The following is a 26,389-nucleotide window of genomic DNA, read 5'->3' on the forward strand; positions in this document are numbered from 1 at the left end:
GTGCTCTACATCTTATACTCTCATAACTTCAGCATCGAAGTGGAGTCGATGGTCAACGGTCAACGGTCTCACCTTGATCTTTTTTCTGTCATATCCCAACCATCAAAAAGTCCCACAGACGTTGAAGCGCTGCCCAACAAAGTTAATCGTACCGCATATTATATAACATGATTGATATGTTATACAACAAAATTGTAAATTTCATTGAAAAAATGTTCCTTAGAAGAAATGGAGAATGAAAGCCTACGAGGATTCTAATCACCATAAAAATAGAGTTGAAGACTATATTTTCCTCATTTCATAAATGAGGATATCTATAGATGGGTACAACGATGGAAGAAGCCGTCTCCATCCCCACCCTGCTTAATTTACAACCTTAACAACAACCGTTACAATCTAACAACCGAACCAAACAAACAAACATCATTCGGGACTCAAGTATGTATTTTTCTTTCGGTGCATTTAGTTTTTCTTAGACATTACTCGTTATTGGACAATCGAAATCCATACCCATAACATTCAAGAGTTGTCAACAACTTGCCATTTTAATTGATTATGAATGCCTATTTTAATGATGTTTGAATCTCAAACTCACACACCTAGATTCCATATAATAAGAGCCGAATATATGAAATAGAAGTTTGATAGAATTAAAAAGTTGCCAAAAAAGTCTAGTAGTTAGTAGATACTATAAAACTTGGAAAAGGCAAAGAAGAAGTTAGAAGAGAGACAAGACAAAGGATAATAGCGTAAGAAGCAAAATGAGAGGCCTAAAATTGCTAGCCATAAAAATTGAGTCTATATGTTATGTGCATGCCATGTGTGAAACTTAGCCATTTCATTTGCCTTACCTTATCCTATCCTCCTCTCTTCTCTTCTCTTCTCACTTTTATTGTGCTCTCAACCACTTCTCTCTCTCTCTCTCACTCTTCATTTTCTCAAAACTCCCCACTTTTTTTGCTTCATAAACACCAACACATAGATATAAATACCCACTTTTGCATTTATTTCATTCCTTCTTCTTGGAATAGAGAATTCAATAACTGGGTTCATATTCATTCCTACATGTAATTCTTATCTTTCAATCTTGTGAACAATTGGGGGGCTCTTTTTGGAGGAAAAATGGCTCCTAAAACTGGAAAGGCAAAACCACATAAACTCAAGGGGGAAAAAAAGAAGAAGGAAGAGAAAGGTCTGAATTATGCAATGCCAAAATTGGATTGAATTATGCATTTTTATGAAACTGATGATTGAATTGTTGCATTGTGCAGTTTTGCCTGTAGTTATTGAAATTAGCATTGAAACACCAGATGACTCGCAAGTCACCCTTAAGGTATGTTTATGTTATGTGTATACAATATGGTATTTATATATATAAATAATTATTAATTTGTTTCTCCCAACTAACAGTTAATAAACCATATAATATAATAAATGTATAATTTTGTAGGGTATCTCGACGGACAGGATTTTGGATGTAAGAAAGCTTTTAGGGGTCCATGTTGAGACTTGCCATTTTACTAACTTCTCCCTGTCTCACGAGGTATCCTTCTTTTGTACTCCTATTTTACATTATTTGCAGATTTTCATAAAAACAATTCAATTTTATTTTATTTTTCATAAATATTGAATCTTTTTCTCATAATGGGAGTTAATTCGTTATTAAATTCTAAATAGACAACTCAAATTTGGTTTTCTAATATGATTTAGTTCAATTTTGACAGAAAAACCTAATGGGAAAACAATAGTAATTAAATACAGTGTATACTTGGATTAAAAGTTTAGATATTTACTAAAAAAGGAATAACAAAATGAACTTTAGCTGTGTTTGTGATGTTATGAAATTGAATGTTAATTTAATGCACAAATTTGGAAGGAAGAAATTGAAGTTTACTGATGGACTTATGATCCGTTTTTTCCATTTCTGGAAAGCCTCATTTATGAAGCCCGTGGCAGTGGCCCACTGCATAATATGGTGGTCTGATATTTTTTTTTTTTTTTTTTTTTTTGATGAATGTGGTGGTCTGATTTATGATTAACATGTTAGTGTTTTTTTTATTTAAAATAATTCATAATATCTGTAAATCTTATATTAAATGAAATCATATTACTTTATAAACAAAATATTGGGAAAAAATACAATAAAAAATGATTTCGTCCATTTATAAATAGATATATATGATTTTTAAAATAAAAAATTAAACAATCATTTGATACATCATTAAGTTAATATATCGTTAAAAATAAATAATTTTAAATTTTATGTTAATAAAAATATTAATAATTTTTTATATTTTATTAATCCTTCCGAGTTATCTAAACACCCTAAAACAATTCATTTCTCAATTAAAATTTATTTTTAATATTAAATTTTAACTCAAAATCTTTAATTTAAACAATTTAAAGCTTTTATCACTCAGATCAAATTGATTTTAGTACAAGATTAATAAAAAAATTATTTTACTAACGATACTATTTTTTTCATTATAATACACATTTTAAGAAAAAAGATGCTTAATTTATTCTAATGTAACTTCATCCGAACATTTATCTAATTTTTTTATATATATAATTTTGGAGAAAAATACTCGATTTTTTCTGAAATATCTTTGAATTAATGAAATATGAAAAAAAAGTATAAAATTAGATAAAATAAATTTGAGAAGTGAATAATTATAACTTTTTTTTTTTTTTTATAGAAGTGAATAATTATAACTTATACTATAATCGTATTAATTCGGAATAAAAAAAAAGATAGAATACGCTTCCATAAAGAAAAAGGTCTGATGACGTGGATGCCACGTGTTACTAAAGTGGAGAAAAATGTACAGGTACGGGGACCCAGGCTGAAAGATTCCGTGGATATTGTTTCTCTCAAACCTTGCCACCTCACCATTATTGAAGGTAAGGACCCACATATCTAACCGCTCATTAATTCAATTCCATTTTTCTTCAGGTGAACTTACTGACATAGGAATTTATCTCACAGTCACGCAATTATTGTTCTATTTTCTCCTAAGTAAGAATTTAACGAGAATTCAAATTTCGGTTACAGAGGACTACACTGAAGAAGAAGCAGTAGCTCACATCCGGCGATTCCTTGATATCGTCGCCTGCACTACCTCCTTCGGTCATTCATCGTCTAAACCTACCTCTCGAACCAATTTGAAAGATTCAGCACCTAAAGAGACCAGTTCCACTGAGATTGAACCGATTCAGAGCTCTGACAATGGAGGCGATGCCAATTCCAAGCCAAAAACCGGAGCAGGAGGAGATAAGAAAATTTGTGCCGCCAACTGCAAAATTGGGAAGGAAAGTTGTAAGGATGTGTTGGAGAAAGGAGATGCGGCGGCGGGGGTCATTTCGATGTGTCCACCACCGCGCCTGGGCCAGTTCTACGACTTCTTTTCGTTTTCGCACCTCACACCACCGGTCAACTGTTAGTTTTCAAAATCATTTGCTCCTTCTTCTACTTGAAACTTGTGGAATCCTCATGACAATTTTGTTTTGTCTTACGAATTCGGTGTTTTGGGGGTTAAAATTGCAGACATTAGGAGGTCGACGCGTCCTTTCCTCGAGGATAAAACAGATGATGATTTATTTCAGATTGATGTGAGTCTTCTTTTTTTTTCTCAATGAAATTTTGAAATTAATTAGTTATACATAGCCATTTGTACGACAGGGACTGAGAAAATGTAAATTACAGGTTAGGGTTTGCAGTGGAAAGCCAATGACAATTGTGTCATCACGGAAAGGATTTTATCCTGCTGGAAAACGTTTACTTCTCTGCCATTCTTTAGTCAATCTCCTTCAGCAGATTAGTAGGGTCTTTGACGCTGTAAGTCATATTCCAATATGTGTGCTGTCATTTCTTCATGGATATCATATACGAATCTATGATTTTGCTTGCAGGCATATAAGGCTCTCATGAAAGCTTTCACGGAGCACAACAAAGTAGGTTTACCTACCTTCCTTTTGCCTCAATATTGGATAATGAATATGGGAAACCTTTTGTGGTTCAAAGCTTTTCATGTTTTTCACTATTTTATTATTTCAGTTTGGCAATCTTCCTTATGGTTTTCGATCAAATACATGGGTTGTTCCTCCCATTGTTGCTGATAACCCATCTGTTTTCCCTCCACTTCCAATGGAAGATGAGAACTGGGGAGGGAATGGAGGTGGACTGGGAAGAGATGGAAAACATGATCACAGGCCGTGGGCAAAGGAATTTGCAATTCTGGCATCAATGCCTTGTAAAACAGCCGAAGAGAGGCAAATTCGGGATAGGAAAGCCTTTCTGCTTCACAGTTTATTCGTCGACGTCTCCGTTTTCAGAGCTATTGCATTTATCAAACATATTATTGAAAATAGCCAGTACTCTTTAAATGATGCCACCCAATTAGTTTCACATGAGGAAAAAGTTGGAGATTTGCTAATTAATGTGACAAAAGATGTTCCTGATGCAAGTACAAAGTTGGATTGTAAAAATGATGGGGGTAGAGTTCTTGGAATGTCTCAAGAAGAGCTTGCTCAGAGAAATTTACTAAAAGGAATAACTGCTGATGAAAGCGCAACTGTTCATGTTAGTAAATGATTGTTTCATGTGATTATTATTTTCATTAAAGCAGGTTGTATAATTTCAAGAAGTCACTTTCTGGTTGTAGGATACTTCTACTTTGGGAGTTGTGGTTGTTCGACACTGTGGCTACACAGCTGTAGTAAAAGTTTCAGCTGAGATAAATTGGGAGGGGTTCCCTATTCCCCAGGATATTGAAATTGAGGACCAGCCTGAAGGAGGTGCCAATGCGTTGAACGTTAATAGGTGAGTTCAGTTCAGCTGTTAAGCATATGGCTATTCAGTAAACAGCTACTTATTTTTTATATTACCTATCTATAATTTATTTATTCTTTTCTATTTGTCCTTTGTTCCTTGAATCTAGTGTATGCTCTGAATTGACACATGCACAAAATACCGACACTTTTTGCAAGGAAATTGTCTATTATAGTGGCTTTCAATACCCAATAAGAGCATTCTGAGTTGCTAACTGACACTTTATTTATATGCATATATATAAAATCAGCTTGAGAATGCTATTGCACAAGTCATCCTCATCTCAATCACCTAGTACAGTGCAACGAGTGCAGATTGGTGATTCTGAAAGTTTAAGTTCTGGTCGGGTTTTGGTGAGGAAAGTTCTGGAAGAGAGTCTACTGAAGTTGCAAGACGAACCTAGAAAGCAAACTAAGCCTATTAGATGGGAGCTAGGAGCATGTTGGGTTCAACATTTGCAAAATCAGGCTTCTGGGAAAACTGAATCGAAGAAAAGTGAAGAAACTAAGCCTGAGCCAGCTGTAAAGGGACTTGGAAAGCAAGGTGCATTGCTAAAGGAGATAAAGAAGAAACTAGATGCCAGAAGTAGTAAAACTGAAGAGGGAAAAGATCTTTCTACGTCTGACATGAACAAGAAATTGGATGGAACTAATCAGAAAGAGTTGGAGAAAAAAGAAGAGGAAATGGAAACCATGTGGAAACAGCTAGTCCATGAAGCTGCATATTTGCGTCTTAAAGAATCAGAAACTGGTCTTCATCTCAAGGTATTTCTTCTGGCTTTTGGTAAATGTTTTGCTGTATTCTTTCAATATCCATGTGATCAAGTCATTTCTACAACTACAAGTATTGAAGTTCAAATTTATGGAGTATGAAGATTATTATTATTATTATTATCTTTTGCATGCTTTATACAGAGATACCTTGTTGATTTTCAGACTACATATGTTTGGTTGTTCTGATTTTGCAGTCACCTTCTGAATTGATTGAAATGGCACATACATACTATGCAGATACTGCTCTTCCCAAACTGGTTCGTTTGTTAGTAATCAACATTTTTTTGGGACTACTAAGGTGTTTCAGATCATAATTTGTATCTTATGTTAACTTTTCAGGTGGCAGATTTTGGGTCCCTTGAACTATCACCGGTTGATGGAAGAACTTTGACCGACTTCATGCATACTAGGGGTTTGCAGATGTGTTCTTTAGGGCGTGTGGTAATTTTTCCATCATTTTTATTCTCGTATCATCCTAATTTTAATGCCATTGCATTTAAAAAGCTTTAGACTCTGCCAGGTATTATGTTAGTATTTTCTTGTGGTGCTTTAATATGTGTAAGTAAAACAAAGTGGCAGAAAGAAATACAGTTTACAAACATTTTACACAGTTGATAAAGTTGGAGTAAGTTTAGTTGTGAGGAGAAGTAAACTGAACAGACAGAGACGCAGGTAAGAGTTTAGTTCAAAACTTGCAGAGGAATTGGAGTAACGGGACTAGGAATCCACCTAGAACTCATGGAATCCACCAAGAATTCTTGAGAGAAAAGTCTCAAAAGAGGGGTTCTGATTCAACTGATGAAGATTAATTTCATGAATGTGAAGAAGATGGATTTATAGGGTTACAAAACCATAGAAATTTTTGACGAAAATAGTAATGTAGCCCTACTAATTTACAAACAGAAAGGATAGAAAAACATGGACAAATAGTAAACGTCGCTCAGTCCTCACACGCGCCATCTACTTTGGAGGAATGGGCTGTCTGCTTTTGCACCTTGAGTTCCCAATTGGTGTGGATGGGCAGTCCGCTCCTATGAATGTTGTCTAGAATTATTTTTCTCGAACTCTAGAATGTGTAAGATGGGCCATCGCTGATTTGGACCGGCTGTCTGGTAAATTCCAGAAAGTTGCTCTTCACTGCGTGCAGGCTGTCTGGAATTGTGGATGGGCTGTCCTTTGGAACAGACGGGTGTCTGCTCCGGTTTGAATTTTCATCAAATAGAGTGTAGTGTCAAGGAACCAATTGATCTAAAAACCTAAGCTAGGTAAGGCCCAAAAATAATATTTATTATTATCTGTATGTCATCCCTCACATGTGAATGCTCCCTAGGCCCTAAGCATATACACCATATTTCCCACTGTACCATGAATTCAACAATAAATGATACTGCCAGAATTTGAACCATCGACCTCTTAGTATAAGAGGCTTTGAAACCATATCAAGGAATCAATCTTTCTGACAATTAGTACGTCTGCTGCTATTGATAATAGGGCTGCCATTTCTTCAGTATCAACATCATAAACTGGCTAGAAAGCCATAATACTTCTTTTCTTTTCTTTTATTATTATTTTAACATAAGATTTTATCTGTATGCTTCTATCTATACAATACTGTGGAATCTATGATTCTACATGAACAATTGAAGATCTTTACTTCTTTAGAGATGTGTAATAACACGTTTGCTGGTAGGATGGTGCAATTAACAATCTTTCAACAGTTGTATCGAATTTGCAGAACAGATTTAAATACTCTCAAGTAGCACTATGATCCAAAAAACGAGGCAAAGGAGGGGGAAGGGGGGATTTATATTGTTTATTTCTTTTCAAGTTCAGTTGGGCCCGGTATTATCTTTTAGTTAGAGAGTAGAGGTGGTTGAAAGACCTTGAAGCTAAAATTAGTCATTTGTGGTCATTTTTTATCTTTATGTGTTATAATTTTTATTTGAGAGAGTTACCTGTAGTTGAGTTTTCACAATTTATATTTCTCAAAGAACCATTTAACCCAAAAGCTTAAGTTGATACATGAATGCCTCCTTGTGCTTGAAGCACGTAAAAGCACAGGCCCTTTCTACCATATTGAATAACCATTTAACCCAAAAGGTTATTTAACCCAAAAGGTTATTTAACCCAAAAGGTTAAGCTGATAGATAAGGTAGCATAGTTTTTATTATCTCTAACATTATTCCTCCCCAGTATACTCAATGAGAAGCAATTGCAGATTTATTTTTCCATTTTTGTTCTTCCAATATTGTGACATATCATTGCTTTTGAAGTTCTAATGCCCTAGCCCTTCTTGTGACCAACTAAACATTGCATCACATTTCAAATTTTCCTGCAGAGTAGACTTATCTTGATAGCTGGATTGAAGATTTTGAACCTTAATCTTTCTCCTTCTTTCTTCTAGGTTGAACTTGCAGACAAACTCCCTCATGTTCAATCACTGTGTGTACATGAAATGATTGTGCGAGCCTACAAACACATATTACATGCTGTTGTTGCTTCAGTTAATAATGTTGATGACTTGGCGGTGTCCATTGCTTCATGTCTAAATGTATTGTTAGGCATGCCTTCTTCTGAAAAGGAGGATCTGGATATTGTAAACGATGATGAACTGAAATGGAAGTGGGTGGAAACATTCCTTTTAAGAAGGTTTGGTTGGCATTGGAAGCATGAGAGCTTCCAGGACCTAAGAAAGTTTGCAATTCTTCGTGGGTTGTCCCACAAGGTTTGAACATTTTCCACTTACCACTTCATGAAATTCCCTAGAATAATACTATATATTATAATTTCATTGCGGAATTCATATTTTTTCAGGTTGGGCTTGAGCTTCTTCCTAGGGACTATGATATGGACACTGCATCTCCTTTTAGAATGTCAGATGTTATAAGCATGGTGCCCGTGTATAAGGTGAGTGATGACAAAAATGTAACGAATGAAATATTGCTATTGCAATATATTAGTTGTTTTGACAATGTTACTTCTTCCTACAGCATGTTGCATGTTCATCTGCTGATGGCCGCACATTGTTGGAATCATCAAAAACGTCCTTGGATAAAGGTAAATTGGAGGATGCTGTCAACTATGGCACTAAGGTATGAGATATTGCCTCTGTTTTAAGTTGTCATTTGATCATATCTTATATCAATTCATAAAACCAGTGTCTGAACAAATTTGATTGTGAATTTCGAAGGCACTTTCAAAACTTGTGTCAGTTTGTGGTCCTTATCATCGAATGACTGCGGGAGCATATAGTCTACTGGCTGTAGTGCTGTACCATACTGGAGACTTTAATCAGGTTTTTTCCTTAGCATTCTAGTATATTTTATCATGTATATATGCTTCATGGGCTTTGTATGTGCTAGTTTTTACCTAGTTGTCTGAACTGCGAAGATGTTATAATCAGATAAAGTGAATTTTTTTTCTGCTGGACTTTTCTTCCTTAAATTTCTCTTGGCTCTTTATTTTTCTTTATGATGATGACATATATAACAATGACTCAAATTTAGCTACTCTTATGATGATGATGAAAAATCTGTTGCTTGGATAGGCTCTGTATATACTTGTCATGCAACTCAAACTCATAGTTAAAGGTCCATGACACAGCCCCACACGCAAATGCCCACTGGGCTTGAAGTGTGCACAAACACAGGCCCAAATTACTACCATGTCCTGCAAATAACTCAACAAATGGGGCTGCCAGGAATCGAACCTTGGACCACTTGGTCAAACTGGCTCTGATACCATGTCATGGAAACCGATTGAACCAACAGCTCAAGCTGATAGTTAAAGGTCCACTTAGCCGACAATACTGAACCAACAGCTCAAGCTGATAGTTAAAGGTCCACTTCATATTAATAGCCGACAATACTGAATAAGTTCACATAGGATTTTAATCTCCACCATAGGATTTCAATAAGCTTAGATCTATGGTAACTGACCAAATTCACATAGTCAGTCACTGACCATGTGAAAACCACCGATAATAAATAGGCTACAATTAAAAACAAGATACCACCTTTATTGGAGGTCCAAGTGCATAAATAAAAGGACCGGTTTCATGCAAATTAGACATTATAGTTACCTTATTGATGCAGATACAACTTAAACACGTCAGATATTTCAAATGACATTTGACATGATGTATTGCAGTTGGTTTCAGTGCACTAACTTCACTCACTTTATATAGGCAACCATATATCAGCAAAAAGCATTGGATATTAATGAGAGGGAGCTTGGACTTGACCATCCTGATACAATGAAAAGTTATGGGGATCTAGCTGTCTTTTACTATCGTCTTCAACATACAGAATTAGCCTTGAAGTATGCTTTTCTACTTGAAGTAGCTCTCTGGCATGCATTTTTTGTTTGCATATGGAGTCTAATTTTATTATGGTATTGGTATTGGTTACAATAATCCAAAGAAACTGCTTGTGAAACTATTTTTCCATATGGCCTTATAACAACTGAAAAAATGGGTTGCAGCTGGTGCTATCTATATGGAATGTCGTAAGTTAATCATTAGTCAAATACCCACTACTGACTGAAAAATGATGCTACATTGTCTCAAGCAGAATGCTGTGCTAAGCAGAAAATTCAAAAGACCAAGATACAAAAAATTATTAATCGCTGAGAAGTTGATTTCTTCTCTTTAAATGCCCTTACGCATTTTTTTTGGTTTTAGGTATGTAAACCGCGCATTGTATCTTTTACATTTAACATGTGGGCCATCTCATCCAAACACTGCTGCAACCTACATTAATGTAGCAATGATGGAAGAAGGTTTGGGAAATGTCCATGTTGCTCTTAGGTACCTCCATGAGGCTCTGAAGTGTAACCAGAGATTACTTGGTGCTGATCATATACAGGCAAGTGCTCTCTCTCTCTCTCTCCCTCTCTCTCTACACACACCTGGGTTAGTTGGATACATTCAAGCTACGCACTAAGGGGATGTGCACTTGTAATTGGGCCTAGATTTGATTTTTTTGGTGCGATAGAATTTCATGATTTGGTCAAGGAAGTTTTAGTCTTAGCCTTTTAGGCCTTTCTTGCTTTTCAAAATTGAGGCTTGTTTTCAAGGAAATTTTGTAAAAAAAATTCAGAATTGGATCATTGTTTGGATGCAAAAATATCTTCATATATAAAACTGGAAAAGGATTTTCCTAATTTTCCCATTTTTCTTTTATTTGTGATGCTTCCAATTTTTCTATGAAGTAATTATGGACTCTACATGCTCATTTTCTCTTTAAAAAAATTAAAACTACTACATTATTCTTGACAAATTGAAATGAATATTTTGTTTATTCTTTAATGGGATTCGTCCTATTTCTTGTTATTATTTAAATTAAGGACTTGAAACCCTTTTTCTTTTTAGCAAGGTTATCAAACCTGGACCGGTTCGACCAGAACCGGTCACAATTTCGGACCGGAGGTGGTCCAGTTGTTAAATCCTTGAAAACAGTTCAGACCCGCTCAAACCGGCAAAATATAAATTTTTGACAAAGGTAGGATTCGAACCTTGAACCTTTGGTCTACATCACTACACTACCATTTCACTTATGTCTATAGCTATATAAAGAATAAATAATAATGTTATAACTTAAATAATTAAAATATGTTTTAGTATTATTTTTTTTCTATTTAGATAAATATCATTAAAAAATCATTATATTTTTTCAATATTAATACAGTTTAATTAGCATTTAGATTTTAAATATATACAAATAAATTTTAAAAATCTAATAAATTTAAATTTAAGTTGAATTATAAAATACATATCCTATTAGCATATTTACATGTTAGTTATTAATAAAAAACAATCACTATTAATTTTAAAAGTATATATTTTCTTTAATTTTTATATTTATTTGTCATGTTAAATTTATTAATTTAATATCATGTTTTGATACTAAATAAATGTTATTATATTAGTATAATTTTTATGAATATAGTTGATATTATACTATGTTATAAGATTAAATATGAATAAAAATATAATTTGCACATGATTTTTTAATACCGGTTGAACCCCGGTTGGATCCCGGTTAAACCTCAAACCCTTGACCCTTTGTCTTTTCCGATTGTTTGACCGGTCCGGTTTTGACAACCATGCTTTTTAGAGATACATGTTATATGGAAGTATAAAAAAAAAACAACTTGGTGAATATTATCATTTACATTATGAAACATCTTATTAGTCAAATTTTAGTTTTGCACTTCTATCTATGAAATATATCATTATACTACAAAAAATTAGAATTCGAAATATATTTATAGTTTTAGTCAAATGAATGATACTTCCAATGCAATCTTGATAATTTAAAAATTAAAACAAAAAGTTCAGAACAAATTTTACCAATGAAAATTGAAAACTAAAAAGAGAATATAATGAACACGTTTTTCATTTTTCCATTTAGAATTTTCAGCACTAGAAAACTAGGAAAAGGTAAACCTAACTAAAGAAAGGATAGTGTTTTCTGAAATTAAACAAGGCATTAGTATCTATTTAATTGGGCATAATTGATCCTGCTTTTCTTTTTGTTTTGCTTTGTGAAATGCGAAGTTTATAACAATTTAAATTTAATATGGAACAAAATCGGAATGATTTGTTAGTTGAAATAAAAATGCTTAAACATTCGTAGTAAATTTTGATAAAGCATATTATTATCTTTAATAACAAAGTTGTCATTATGTTTGCTACTTTCTGGGTTTAAATGACCAAATATTAAAGAATAAGAATGACAAGGCTATTCGGTCTTGCTCTATTATTAACTGAAAACTTATATACTCATTATGAACAGCCTCAGTAATCAAAGACTTTATTAGATTATACTGCATATAATAACTCTGCTTCTTTAGAAAAAAAACTGCTTGTTTAGGGTATGTACTGCAAACTGTGGTCAAATCTCGAAGGGTATTGTATCTTAATATATTTCTGGCGTTTTCAGACTGCTGCCAGCTACCATGCTATAGCAATTGCTCTCTCGTTAATGGAAGCGTACTCCCTAAGTGTTCAGCATGAACAAACTACGCTTCAAATACTTCAAGCCAAACTCGGACCCGAGGATCTACGCACACAGGTAGTATAACTTTTATATTTTATATCAAATGTCTTCTTATCCTATGGTTCTTGTTCCTCAAATCTATACAAATAAATTTTTGCAGGATGCAGCTGCATGGCTCGAGTATTTCGAGTCCAAGGCTCTGGAGCAGCAAGAAGCTGCACGCAATGGCACTCCAAAGCCCGATGCCTCAATTTCTAGTAAAGGTCATTTGAGGTAATAATTATTCTCAGATTTTGGGTTTGAAATTGAATAACAAATAGGTACTATATACACCATAAAATAGTAAAATTCTAATAGAAATCCCTTAAATTATCAGATTCTAAAATACATAATTTACAACTAATATTTCCTAAGGTGACGTCACTAATTCCCACACTTTCCTTCAAGCTAGTGAATATGATTTTCCATTCCCAACTTGGATACAAAATTCTCATATGTTGAGCTACTAAGCCTCTTAGTGAGAATGCCAGCAAGTTGCTCATGCATTGACACATACGGAATGCATATCATCAAATCACTGTCCAATTTCTCACTAATGAAATGCCTATCCACCTTGATGTGTTTTGACGTATCATGTTGAACTGGGTTATGGGGTATGCTCATTGGTGATTTATTATCCCAGTAAAGTTTCATGGGACCATCCCATTTAATCTTTAGGTCTTCAAGAATAATTTTCAGCCAAAGAAATCCACATATACCTTGTGTCATCCCATTTTAATCCTTATACTTTTTGAGTTTTTTTTTTTTTTTTTAAAAACCTATACTTTCAAAAAATTTTTAAAAAAAAAGGTTAAGGTGCAAAAATACCCCTAACGTTTTGGATCAGGAGCAATTTTACCCCTAACGTCTAAAATGGTGCAATTTTGCCCCTAACGTTGGTAATTTGAGTCAATTTCAGACACTATTATAAAACACAGATATTTTTATTCATTATTTTGCACCAATTGCATATCAATTCATTTTAAAAAAAGGATTTCATGTTTTTTGTAATTTAATAATAGAATTGGAGATTAATATTTATAAATTCGGTGAATTTTTTGAACTTTTTTGTCTAATTCGTACAAAAGACAGTATATTTTTTCACATCCCAACATATGTTTATGATTTGTTACTGATAAAATGACGCACATGTGAAGTGTAGATGATAAGATTCATGACCGAGAAGACAGTTTGATGAATTATTTCTGAAATTGACCCAATTTATCAACGTTAGGGGTAAAATTGCTCTTGGCTACAAACGTTAGGGGTAAAATTGCACCATTTTAGACGTTAGGGGTAAAATTACTCCTGAACGTTAGGGGTATTTTTGCATCTTAACCCAAAAAAAACCCCAAAGTATCCCGAAGTATCCCCAACGTGTCCCCGCGTATCCCCTAATTTTTTTTAAAAAAGGGATACTTCCCAGCCGTGTCCTGTACGTATCCCTCCGTGTCCCTGTACTCAGAGTATCAGATACGCGTACGTTGACCTCCGAGAAGTATCGGTGCTTCATAGGTCGTGATTGTATCATCTTCTAACTTTTGTCGCATAAAATGACAACCAATGTCTATATGCTTGGTTGTTTCATTGAACACGGGATTATTGTCAATATAAATGGCCGCTTCATTGTCACGTCATAATTTTGTTGGTTATGGATTCTAAAATACATAATTTACAGCCAATATTCTTCTAAATTAACGTCTAATTCTCACAATTATAAGCTTAAAACTACCATGATTCTCTCTTTCTTTTTAATACTACCGTGATTCTCTTATACATTTAAAGTTTGAATATCTACGTTATCTTATTCTTTTATATGCTTTTGTAATAAGAATAGTTAATATCATGTTGGCAACTGGCCAAGGTAGATGAGCATAATTTTATATTGTCTATTACAGGTCCCAAGTTTTTGTTTAATTGTAGCTGATATTATTGGTCATTGGAAAAAAAAAATTTATTACATTACATGATTGGCATGGTGATTCTTGTTCAATTCTAACACTGAGCAATAATACAAATATAACCTTGTAGCTGCCTTAAATAATTCAACTGGTTTTCTTAACACACTCTTTTAGGAGGGTCTGTCTCTCTCTTGATTGTGGAATCAATGCTACATCTAACCAAATCTCTACCTGTTTAAGTAGGCAGCTTCACTTGTGGCAGTTGTTGGTGCTAATTACGATTATATTTTTTTTATGTGGAACAGTGTGTCAGACCTTTTGGATTATATAACACCAGATGCTGATATGAAAGCAAGAGAAGCTCAAAGGAAAGCTCGTGCAAAGGTCATAGGCTTCCCTTGGCTCGCATTAATTCCATTATGTCACTTGGGTTAACTCTTTCTCTTCAATTAAAAAAAAAAAGGAATTTGAGAGATTTTCTTTTTTCATCTTATAGGTAAAAGGCAAACCAGGACAAAACTGGGATACAATCTCATCAGATGAATCTCCTAAGGATGAAACGATGTCACCAACTTATCCGGTTATAGAGAATTCAAGTGACAAAGAGAACAAATCTGAAGTGCAATTTTCAGAATCTAGGAATGAAAAAACTGATTCAAGTCTCCCAGATCATCCAATTGTCAGTACAAGTGATGATATAACACAGGAGGATGACTCAGATGAAGGATGGCAAGAAGCTGTACCTAAAGGTCGATCACCTACAAGTCGCAAACCTTCTGGGTCAAGGAGGCCTAGCCTAGCGAAATTAAATACCAACTTTATGAATGCATCTCAATCATCAAGATTTCGAGGAAAGCCAACTAATTTTACTTCTCCAAGGGCATTGCCAAATGATTCTTCTGCTTCCACTAGTCCCAGTGTTCCTGGTCCTAAAAAGTTTGTTAAGAGTTCAAGTTTTAGCCCTAAACAAATTAATTCCAGTGCCACAGCTGGTGCGGTAGAGAAATCAACTAACCCTAAATCAGCCCCAACTACCCCGTTAACAAATGATCAAATTGCCAAACCATCTTCAGTGACAAGTCCAATCAGCGTTCAGACGGCTGGAAAACTTTTCTCCTACAAAGAAGTTGCTTTAGCTCCTCCTGGGACAATTGTGAAGGCAGTGACAGAACAGTTGCCAAAAGGAATTAATCCCGTTGAACCAAGTCCTCAGGTGACACAAGAAACAGCTGCATCACAGGTCACTGGTGAGGTTGGAGCACTGAAAGATGAAGAGGGGAAAGAAGTTTTGAAACCTGAACAGGGAAAAGGTTTTGTTGTTGAAGAGCCAGAAGCAGAAGTAGGGAATTCAGAGTCGCTGGAACTATCAAAAGAAACGAAATGTGTTTGCACTGATGATGTAGAAAAGAAGGCGGGAGCAGTTGAAAATAAATCCGCTGAAGTTGAAGTTGAAAATAAATCTGCTGATGTTGAAGTTGAAAATGCCAGTGCTGCAAATATTACAATTCCAGGAAATGAAAATTCAGAAACTTCCACAGGAGGTTCAGTTACTGCCTCTTCCAAAGTTGAAGTGCTAGAAACAAGAGAGTCATGTGTATGTGAAGCAACTTCCACGAGTCCTGAGCCCACATCTTCCTTAACTGAAAATACAATTCTGTTGCCAGACAAAGACACTTCTGTTCCAAGTGAAGAACCGGTGCATGAGAATTCTCAGGATCTATCCGATGGCAGCACAAGTGCTAAGCCATTGCCATCTGAAGGAGAAAAGCAAGATGAAGCAGAATCTGGGAAGGACATGACTAAGAAACTTTCAGCAACTGCACCACCATTTAAGCCATCCATAATTCCCGTTTTTGGCTCAATTCCGGGTTTAAAAGATCATGTAGGAATTCTTCCTCCACCAGTAAATATCCCTCCAATGCTTACAGTCAATCCTGTGCGGAGATCACCTCATCAATCAGCAACTGCAAGGGTTCCCTATGGTCCAAGGTTATCTGGTGGTTATAATAGATCTGGAAATCGCATGCCCCGCAACAAACCTAGCTTCCATAACAATGAAAATAATGGAGATGGCAATCACTTTAACCCTCCGAGAATAATGAACCCTCATGCTGCTGAATTTGTACCTGGGCAACCTTGGGTTCCGAATGGCTATCCTGTATCACCAAATGGTTATTTGGCTGCTACAAATGGTTTTCCTTTATCTCCAACTGGCATTCCAGTGTCACCGAGTGGATATTCAACACCACTGAATGGCGTTCCAGTGGCTGAGAATGGATCACCAGCATCTCCAGGCAGCTCAGTAGACTCACCTGCATCGGCTAATGTTGACATAGGTGTTGAAGAAGAAAATGAAGCCGCAGAAGCTAATAATATTGAAGTATGTGCTGAAGATAAAAATGAAGCTGCAGCAGCTAATAATGTCGAAAATTCCCCAGCGGAAGGAGTAGAGACCCAGCCAAGTGAACAAAAGTGTCATACAGAACCAATTGAAAATGCACACACTGAAGTTGAAGAAAAGCCTACTACTAATTTAGACGTATTGACTTGTGATGCTGCTGTTTCTAAAGAAACATGCCGTAGCATTTTGGTTGAGGAGAAAGAAAACAAATGCTGGGGAGATTACAGTGACGGCGAAGCTGAAACTGTTGAGGTTGCAAGTTGAAAGAAGAAGGTAGCAATTTTTTTTAGATATGAAGTATTTCACTGGCCACCATGGCAATGAAAAAAGAGGATTAGCTGAGACTTGAGGCATAGGATGGAGGCTTTTGGAGGAAAAGCATTGTAGAGCTTGATAAAGTCTTTTGCAGGTCTAAAAAATGTGAATATTTCGGATACAGTTTGGTTTTGCTGCAGTTGAGGAAGAGAAATATAGTTGTAACAGATATGCGAAGAAAGGCCTCGTAAAGCATCAGTTCGGAATATCTCATAAAGGATCAGTCGGGAAGCTCGTTGTTAAATTAGAGTTTTTTTTTTTTTCGTACTCCATTAATATTTTCTCTGTTGTCATATTTTTAAAAAGGAAATAACCTCGGAAAATTTACATGTTCCAGGCTTGTACTCCTAGCAACTAATTACCATTTTGAGGGCCTAATAAAGTTTCAAACTCTCTTTGCTTGTATATTACTTTGCAACATAAGTAAACTTTATTGTTTGCATTTTATGATGATATTTCAATCCTCGTGCCTGTATGAACAGTATCAAGATAGAAGGTTACATATGAGTTAAGGCCAGTATCAAGATAACCTTTCTTCATTAGCGTTTCCGCATTTTGTGTCCGTTTCTAATTCAATTTCTTTTCCATTTTCATTACCCTTTCCTACTGTTTCAGTTTCGGTAGAACATAGGTTGTGGCTATGGACGTGCAGCAACATCAACTCTAATGGAGCATGATGCTTTTCATCTAAATTCCAAATAGGAGATCTCAACCAGACCAAAGGTAAGTTGATCTGGCAAGCAAGTTCACAATTACTGAGGTACAATTACAATTACAACTACAAGAATATGTTTATACTTCATACCCTACTTCAACTACCAATACAGTTACAACACAAATTTCACGACTAGAAGCCCCCGGTTCTCAGTCCAAAATGCAGAACAGAAACTTCGCGAGGGAGGACAGACTAGAGAAACGCACGATGTTGCGCCAAGCGAAAAACATGGCCACGCTTATCATGAGCAGGAAGGTGATCTCTGGCGAAAATCCAGAATTACCAAAGTAGCAGCACTATGTGCAAGTGCAGCAAGAACCACAAACACATGAAAAATCTGATGACTGTGTCCTGCAATGTCAAAAGCACCAGGCTTCCAACGTTCCGGTATTCTAGTAACATAAAACATGACTCCAGCAGCATACAGAATCCCCATAAGAAGCTCATAACCGATGGATACATATACATGCGGATGGTTCCAGTTGAGAGCAACAGCATGTGCAGCAGGAACCACCCCGAACAACCCCATGAGGAGGAACAAAGTAGCTCTGAAGGGTCGGTATTGAGGCGAAGAAAGAGAAGGTGCTAGAAGAGTAATAATGGCAAGGACACCAATTACAGTAATGGAGGTTATGTAGAAGATTTGTGGAATTGGGTCACAGTAAAAAGCATAGTAGATAGGAGCAAAAAAAGAGCAAATAATCATAAGAGAAATGCCAGCATAATCTAGACGCCAAAAGAAGAGGCTGTACTGCTTGGAATGACAAGCAAGTAGGTGAGAAATGGAGCTGCAGACCAAACAACCCATTGCTCCTGATAAGAAAATAAACCATGGCCATAAAGGAATTAATTCTTCGTTATCCTGTTCATGCATGTGGACAATTGACTGTTGTGAAATGTGAGTCAACTGCGAATCCTGCGCGAATCAACAAAAATACTTTTATATATATATATATATATAATGTAGCTGTCGAAAAACTCTAACAAGTTAGAATTGTAAAACTACAATTTGAAATACACATGAAATTTGCAAGCTCATCGAGGACTCAATATGTCAAATTGAAGATCATGCGTTTGATCAACAAAACCTAAAAAGATTAGGACCTTAAAGATTGCAAGTTTTAGGTAAGATGGGATTCTGAATTTAGGGATTTCAAAATGGGATAACATGTTATAATTGTGTTATTTGATCTCTATATATATAAATAAATGTGACAGAAATAGCAATTGTAATAATGTCAAATTAGATGGTGTCAATATAATTGTTTTTGTAATCATGTCAGAAATTGATAACTAAAATTATTGAGAACTTTTATAGTTTTGATGTGATATTTTATATACATAATAATTTCATCTCCTCCTTCTGCAACCTATTATGTTTCACCTTTCTATTAGGGTTGTAACTGAGTCGAGTTGAGCTGAACTTTGATCAGCTTATGCTCGGCTCATTAGAAAATTAACGAGCTCGAGTTTGAGTTTTATGAACCTATAATCGAAATGGATCCTAAGCTTCCGAACCGAATTTCATGGTATTCAAACTCAACTCATTTATAAATCCAACTCTATACCATCAAACTTTTATTAAATCAAACCCGGAGCAGTTTATAATCGGGTGGGCTCATTTAAAGCTGTACTCCCTCTTAGCTTAACTTTACAATACTTTTGGGTCTACCATTCTACTGTAGTTGAAGGGCTTGTCTACTGAACCAAATTTCAGTGGCCACTCCATTTTGTTAGAATGGGGACAGCTACCTCCTAACCACCAAATACTAAATTTTCCTTCTTCAGTTCCATAAATCTAACCACCTACCCTACTTATGCAACACTTCATTAACTTTTCTAAAATTTAAAGATTTCACCTTTTTCTAATTTTTCCTAAAACTTCAAATTATAACTACCTAACACATGTGAAGTTGTGTAAAAAATTTCTAAGTTTTCCTAAAATTCCAAATCAAATCTACCTACGTTGTCCATTTTTATGCAAGTCAAGGATTCACCTTTTTCTAGGTTTTCTGTAACTTATAAATCTTGCCAAGTGTACAGGATGTTTTGTACCTGTTTGATTTATCCGTTGTTTGCTGTTGTTGTTACAGTTTGCTATTTGCGGTTGATCTTGGAATAACAAAGGCTGCTTTTGTAAAAAGCTAAAAAAAGGTAAACAACAGTTCCTAACTAAACAATTAAAACTCCTATTTTCAATATAAAAAGTCAAACAGGAGGTGATAACCCTTTTAGACTACGTTTCACCATACGAGTGTAATTTTGGTGAACCACTGAACTTTTAATTTTCAATAGATGCTATTTGATATTTTTGAACAAATTATGAAACTAATGTCATACATAGACTATTTTACTCACTATTTATTTAACTACACCAAGATTAAAATATAACAAATTAAAAATTTGAGAATCAAGTTAAATTATATAGATAAATTTGAAAATTGCAAGCTAATATTTTCTTTTTTTCTTTTTTCGAATTAAACAGGTTTTCATATATATTGTTATTTAATTCTTTTTACATATTCCAATAAATAAGAAGGTGTCATATATATATATATATAAATTTTTTATTCATTATTATGCATAACTGTCAAAATATTGCTAACCACATGAATAAGTGCATTAATACCTCTCTCCAAAAAAAAAAAGTGCATTAATACCTTCAATATATTTGTACATATATATATATATTTTTTTTTTTTTCATTTTTCTATATTTTAGTTTTGACTTTTTTAAGTGAATACTAATAAAATAGTTTTCGATTTAAGTCCCATGAAATTTCATGGAAAAGGCAAATTATAAAATAAAAATGATAAGAATAAAATTATAGCCTAAATATATTAAACATGTAATTACACTCATCTAAATAAATTGACATATGTCTCTTATTTATATATATTTGTCATTTTGGTAAGGAATTTTTAATCACTCCAATAACACGTAACAAAATGATACTTTAAGCAACTTTAATTCCTAAATTTTTTAGTTTTAAGAACATTTAGGTACTATTTGATTCGGAGAAATAAAATTATTGTTTGGAGAGATAAATCTTCAAAAATTATAATTTAGAAATAAAAAATAACAATAACATTGAAAAATGTGGTTCCAAACAATTTTAGTTTTTTTTATTTTTATTTTAAGGTAGTCACAATGAAAGAGATAATTATGTTAGTATAATGTAAGTTCAGATATATAAAACCCGAAGTTGAAGTTCTGAGCTTGTCATGAAAATAAGGGCAAACTTGAGGGGTCAGGAATGTAATTTCCCTTATTTTATATAATTGGGAAAGCGCGTGATGCAGGAATGAAGGCAATCAAAATGGAATGATAAATTGTGAAGAGTATTATTGCCCATTTGTTTGGGGAGAATATTCTACAGGAAAATATTTTCTAAATTTTTTAGTTTTTGTTTGGGCAGGAAAATAAATGGTAAGTCAATAAAAAATGAAGGAAGAAATAAAGGAAAATGTTTTACCCTAAAAGGGTAAGGGTAAAACATTTTCCCCAAAACATACGCGTTTAGAGAAAAATTGGGAAAATGTTAAAAAATGTAAAAATACAAAAATATGAAACACGAAAAAACATGAATAACTTGAATAACGTGAAAACGTTACAAAACACGAGAATATGAAAAAAAACCCACAAAAAACATGAAAATGTGAACAAACGTGAAAAACACAAAAACGCAAAAAAAGCAAACACTTGGAAAGGCACAAAACATGAACACCACGAAAAAGTGAGAAAACACAAATTATACAAAAACGTGAAAAATACGAAAAACACAAAAACGTGACAATAGGTGAAAAACGCGATAAAAGATAAAAAATGGAAACAAAACACGAAAACGTAAAAAAATACGAAAAACATGAAAAAAAAACGTGAATAACACAAAAAAGTAACAAAATGTGAAAAATAAAAAACGTGAAAACACGGAAAAATGAAGAAAAAATGCACAAAAACACAATAACGTTAATAACACGAGAAAACATACAAAAATGTGAAAAAACATTTTTCACATTTTTAATATTTTTTTTACTTTTCGTGATTTTGGCATTTTTCCACTTTTGTGTTTTTAACAAATTTTCACGTTTTTTTGTGTTTTTTCACGTATTTAGTGGTTGGAAAATATTTTCTAGTGTTGTAGTCAAACATCGGAAAATATTTTCCAGTGCTGTTGCCAAACACAGAAAAATATTTTATTTTACTGCACAATATTTTTCTTGCATAAAATTTTCCAGAACACAATATTTTCCTCCAAACAAACGGGGCCTATATAACAAGAAATTGGCAAAAGCCTTTTTTTTATATATATAAACATACTTACTTCATTAGATGAAAAAAGTATCAATACAATCATAAAACAACAAAGAATAATCCTAACAAAACCGCAAAGGGACGAAATGGACTACAAAGAGCATAAAAAACTCATAAAATGTATAAAAAACACACAAAAAAAACAATGAAACATATACATCTTGAAATTTATTGATTTTGTGCATTAAACTCTTGATATTTTATTTGGATATTTTATATTTATTTTTTTTATCATATTAAACCCTTCCTTACCATTTTATTTAGTTGTGATAATCTAATTCAGTTAAAAATAGGTTAAAAATGTATTACTCATTTAATCTGTATTTGAAATTATATTTTTACGATTTCTATATAACACACTACACATTTAAAAAAGTATTTTGGAATGGTTAAAAATACAAATTTTGAAATACATGTCAAATATAAGACCCAATTAAACCAATTTTACGTGCAAAGCTAACTTTTTTTTTTTCATTAAAGAGTGTCAGCTGATGTGGTATCAGGTTTGGCAACTTTTAAAGGGTGCCCATTATTAGAGTGATTATGGATACTAAGAAAAGTTGCCAATTTTTAGCAACCTTGTTTATTAGTATTTTTTAATATAAAATCTGTGGTCCATCTCCTAGAAATAATAAAATCTAGAACCTTTTATTTTTTATATTTATAATAAAATAATAATTTATAGGGTTATAATGACAACTTTTCAAGCAACCTCTATTAAAGCATTTTTTAAGTAAAGGTTGCCAAAAATGATGTGGATGAAATGGACAATAAAATATTATATTTTAGAATTATGTATTAAGTTTTGGTACTCTTTTAGACACCCTCTATTAAAGATGTTCTAAGGGTATTCACCACAACCCTATGTTTTTTTTTTGTCATTAAGAGTTTAATATAATACCCCTAAAAAAGTTTAATATAATAAAAATAAATAAATAAATTAAGAGTTTAATATGTTAAATAAAAAATTTAAATACGCCATGCATAAAAAAAATGAAAGATGAAAGACTTGTATTTTTTTTCCTAATAAATTATAGGGATAAAGTTTCACCTATCATTTTTGAAAAAGTATCAATTTTAACACCACGTATAAAAATAACATCAATATAGGCTTTGAATATCAATTTAGGTTTCGATTATGGAATGTAATACACGTTATTCATATTATTCCGTTAAGTTCTGATTTCTCTCTCTATATACAATCGGAATAATATAAATGACGTGTCATATTCTGTTAGCAATGTTTAAGTACAAATTGATACTAGAACCTAAACAGATTTCGTTGGCTGCATTATAAGAAAATCACATGGACGGCGGCTTCCACCTCTATGTATGATATGCCCTGCACTAACCCACATCGTTTTCAGGACCCACATCCACACCCCTCCATTTCTAATAATTTTATTAACTCAATCCAATCATTTATTAATATTATCCCTAAACAGGACTACTTTTTAGCCTAAATTATGATTTTAGTACATATCAAAATACTTCTAATTTTCTTTTTTAATCAAGATTAATAATTAATTTTAATTTTAATTTTAATTTTAATTTTCTTAATATACCTTTATTATGCATAGAAATCAAGCAAGTACATAATATTAATTTAAAAAATTGTCAATTTTTAGCACAAATATTATTAACAATTATGCTAATTTAAATACTTTCTCTTCCATTTCATTATATCAATCTAAATTTCATCCACTCGTCGGTTTTAAATTTTCAATAAAATTTATTTTAAAAATCAAACAAACATTTAGGATTTGTTTGGTTCAGCTGTTAGCTCACAGTTGTTGCTGTTAGCTTTTGCAGTTAATAGTTGCAGTAAGATGTTTACTGATAGCTAATTGATAATTAGTGTTTGGTAAATTTACAAAGAATTGTTGTTGTTAATATATGAAAAGATGAAAATACCCATTATTTAATAATATAAAATAATAATATAAATAACATGTTGTACCGAATATTGATAAAAATAATCTAAATAATAAATAGTAAAAGTTTAATAATTATATAAATGTCTAAATAAATGTAATGTCCAAACACTATTTTTAAATCCGATGAAATCATGGTATATTTTATTAAAGCTGATTACTAGAAATTTGATGGAATCATGGTATATTTTATAAGGCAAATGTATAATTAGTTGAGATGAAAAATAATAAAGAACGATTTTATATGTCAGGTTGTTAGTAATAGGTGACCATTGATATTTTTTTAAGAATACCCAAAGTAAATAAAAAAAAAAAATTGGACTAATTTTGTCAAAAGCTAAACAGCTAAAAACAACGTTTTGTGAAAAGCTCCAAATTGGAGCTTTTCGTGAACCGCTCATGTTCGCTCTGAAACCGCTAACCGCTGCGGTTTTATAATCATAACCAACCACTATATTACTAGCGGTTTGGTATAAGACCGTTAAACGCTCCTACGAAAAGCTAAAACAAACACTCTCACTCAGTCTCAAATTAATATTACATGCTAAATGCACTAACAATAAATAAATAAAATCTTAAAAAATACAATAAATACGGAGAAAATTTCTCCATTTTAAAATAATTGTCACATTTGATCAAATTTTTTATTTAGTTTTTAAGGCATTTTTTTTTAATTTTATCCTTATTAATGAGTTTAATATTAAATGCACTTTTTGTTATTTTAAGTTTTTAAAGTATGGAGAATAGTTTAGTTTAATGAGTAGTAAAGAAATGAAAATTATTAATATAGGGAGAAAAATGTATTTTAATCTATGTTTCATACATTTAATAGGTGTGATTTGGTAAAATGTTACAATTATTTATTTTGAAACAGAGAGTAAATTTTATTTGTGCACTAGCTAGTCTTACTAAAATCAATTTTATGTCACAGAAGCTTTTAATTTTGACTGTCAATAACCAAATTTGTAAAAAAAAAAAAATCATACTTGCTAATTAATCGATTCTTTTTTAACATTTTTGTTATGTATGTCTACCACATATGTTTGCCATGTGAGACTGAAAAAAAAAAAAATCAAATACAATTATTTGTATGTTATTGGTGATCACTAAAGTAATAATATTTCCTAATCTATCATTCTATGTAATGTGATTAACATAATAAAGTGATATTTTAGTAAAATAATTAAAATCGTGGAAAGCATCATTCTAACAATATTTCTTTTAAAATGATAAAGAATGTGATAACAGAAAAAACTTACAGTAAACGTGTGATCATCACCAGAGACGTTCTTAAAATTCAACATCAACGCTCCAGAAACTTGGCTGCTGTAAAAAACAGAATAAAAAAGCTCAGATTGACCAAAAAACCAGAAACAGTTAGTGATATTTACAATAAAGCCCTCCACCATGAAAATAGCTAACCTGGAGAAACTGGCGATGTATCCTCTCAGCTCCATCTTCTCCATACAGCTCATCACCATTAGCCCCAAAAATATCAAAAACCCTCCCAAATGCCTACAATATTATCAATCTCATCCTTAGATATTCTAATTTCTTTCTCAAATTGAAATGAAATTCAAATCGAAATGCTACTTACGTCCAGATATTGAGGGATTCGTTGTGCAAAGAGAAGACGCTGAACACTGCGTCCTTCAATGGCCACTCGCATCGATAATGATCCAAGATGAATTCGTTATCTTGTAAATAATCAGGTAAGTCTTTGTATTTTACTAATCTCCTCTCGAATTTCTCTTTCTTCGTCCTCCTTCTCACCATTCTTTCCGGCGACTTCTGGACTCTCCGGCCGGCGAAATCTGTAAGGCCCTTCCTTCTCTCGCTTTCTATCTTGTTTTTCTGTCTCTCTGTCTTTTGGCTGTTTATGATGAGAGAGTTTCAAGTTTGAAAACGTAAAATATATATTATTTTGGGGGAAGGAAATGTGTCTATTTTTTATTTGGATGAAAAAGTGTAAGCCTGTGAGAAGTTGACACGTAATGAAGCTCGGATGAGGTGATTGTAGAGGATAATTGCTTCAAGTACGGACTTTTCGTGGGAAAAGTAGACGTTGTTTTTTTCGATTATTGAGAGAGAGACGGAAGGTAAGAAATGTGAATTGGGTGATCTATTTTATCTACCAAAAGGAAACTTACGCAAAAATATAAAGG

At 33.2% G+C, this 26,389-nt stretch overlaps 2 protein-coding genes across 3 annotated transcripts; one reads left to right on the forward strand and one right to left on the reverse strand.

The window, feature by feature from the left end:
* The first annotated feature begins 856 nt into the window (after positions 1-856).
* LOC136202321 (protein REDUCED CHLOROPLAST COVERAGE 2) lies at positions 857-17,666 on the forward strand. Its single transcript, XM_065992865.1, has 23 exons — positions 857-1,192; positions 1,272-1,333; positions 1,451-1,543; positions 2,832-2,904; positions 3,056-3,439; positions 3,548-3,612; positions 3,707-3,838; positions 3,913-3,954; positions 4,058-4,582; positions 4,665-4,822; positions 5,082-5,595; positions 5,799-5,861; positions 5,944-6,045; positions 8,009-8,329; positions 8,419-8,511; positions 8,595-8,696; positions 8,795-8,899; positions 9,791-9,924; positions 10,286-10,469; positions 12,549-12,680; positions 12,766-12,878; positions 14,851-14,929; positions 15,042-17,666. Exons 1-23 carry the CDS (start codon positions 1,123-1,125, stop codon positions 17,208-17,210), a joined length of 5,715 nt encoding a protein of 1,904 aa, XP_065848937.1. The 5' UTR covers positions 857-1,122; the 3' UTR covers positions 17,211-17,666.
* A 242-nt stretch (positions 17,667-17,908) lies between these two features.
* On the reverse strand, positions 17,909-26,120 carry LOC136202322 (heptahelical transmembrane protein 2). 2 transcript variants are annotated; one of them, XM_065992867.1, is made up of 4 exons: positions 25,822-26,120; positions 25,647-25,739; positions 25,484-25,547; positions 17,909-18,892 (listed from the first exon to the last, which is right to left on the reverse strand). In XM_065992867.1, the coding sequence occupies exons 1-4, from the start codon at positions 25,998-26,000 to the stop codon at positions 18,218-18,220; spliced, it is 1,011 nt and encodes a 336-aa protein (XP_065848939.1). In that variant the 5' UTR covers positions 26,001-26,120; the 3' UTR covers positions 17,909-18,217. The 2 variants fall into 2 exon arrangements, with proteins under 2 accessions (XP_065848939.1, XP_065848938.1); XM_065992866.1 differs by having other exon boundaries at positions 25,484-25,550.
* Positions 26,121-26,389: the final 269 nt, after the last annotated feature.

The sequence above is a fragment of the Euphorbia lathyris genome, chromosome 8 (assembly GCF_963576675.1).
Source record: "Euphorbia lathyris chromosome 8, ddEupLath1.1, whole genome shotgun sequence".
NCBI lineage: Eukaryota > Viridiplantae > Streptophyta > Magnoliopsida > Malpighiales > Euphorbiaceae > Euphorbia > Euphorbia lathyris.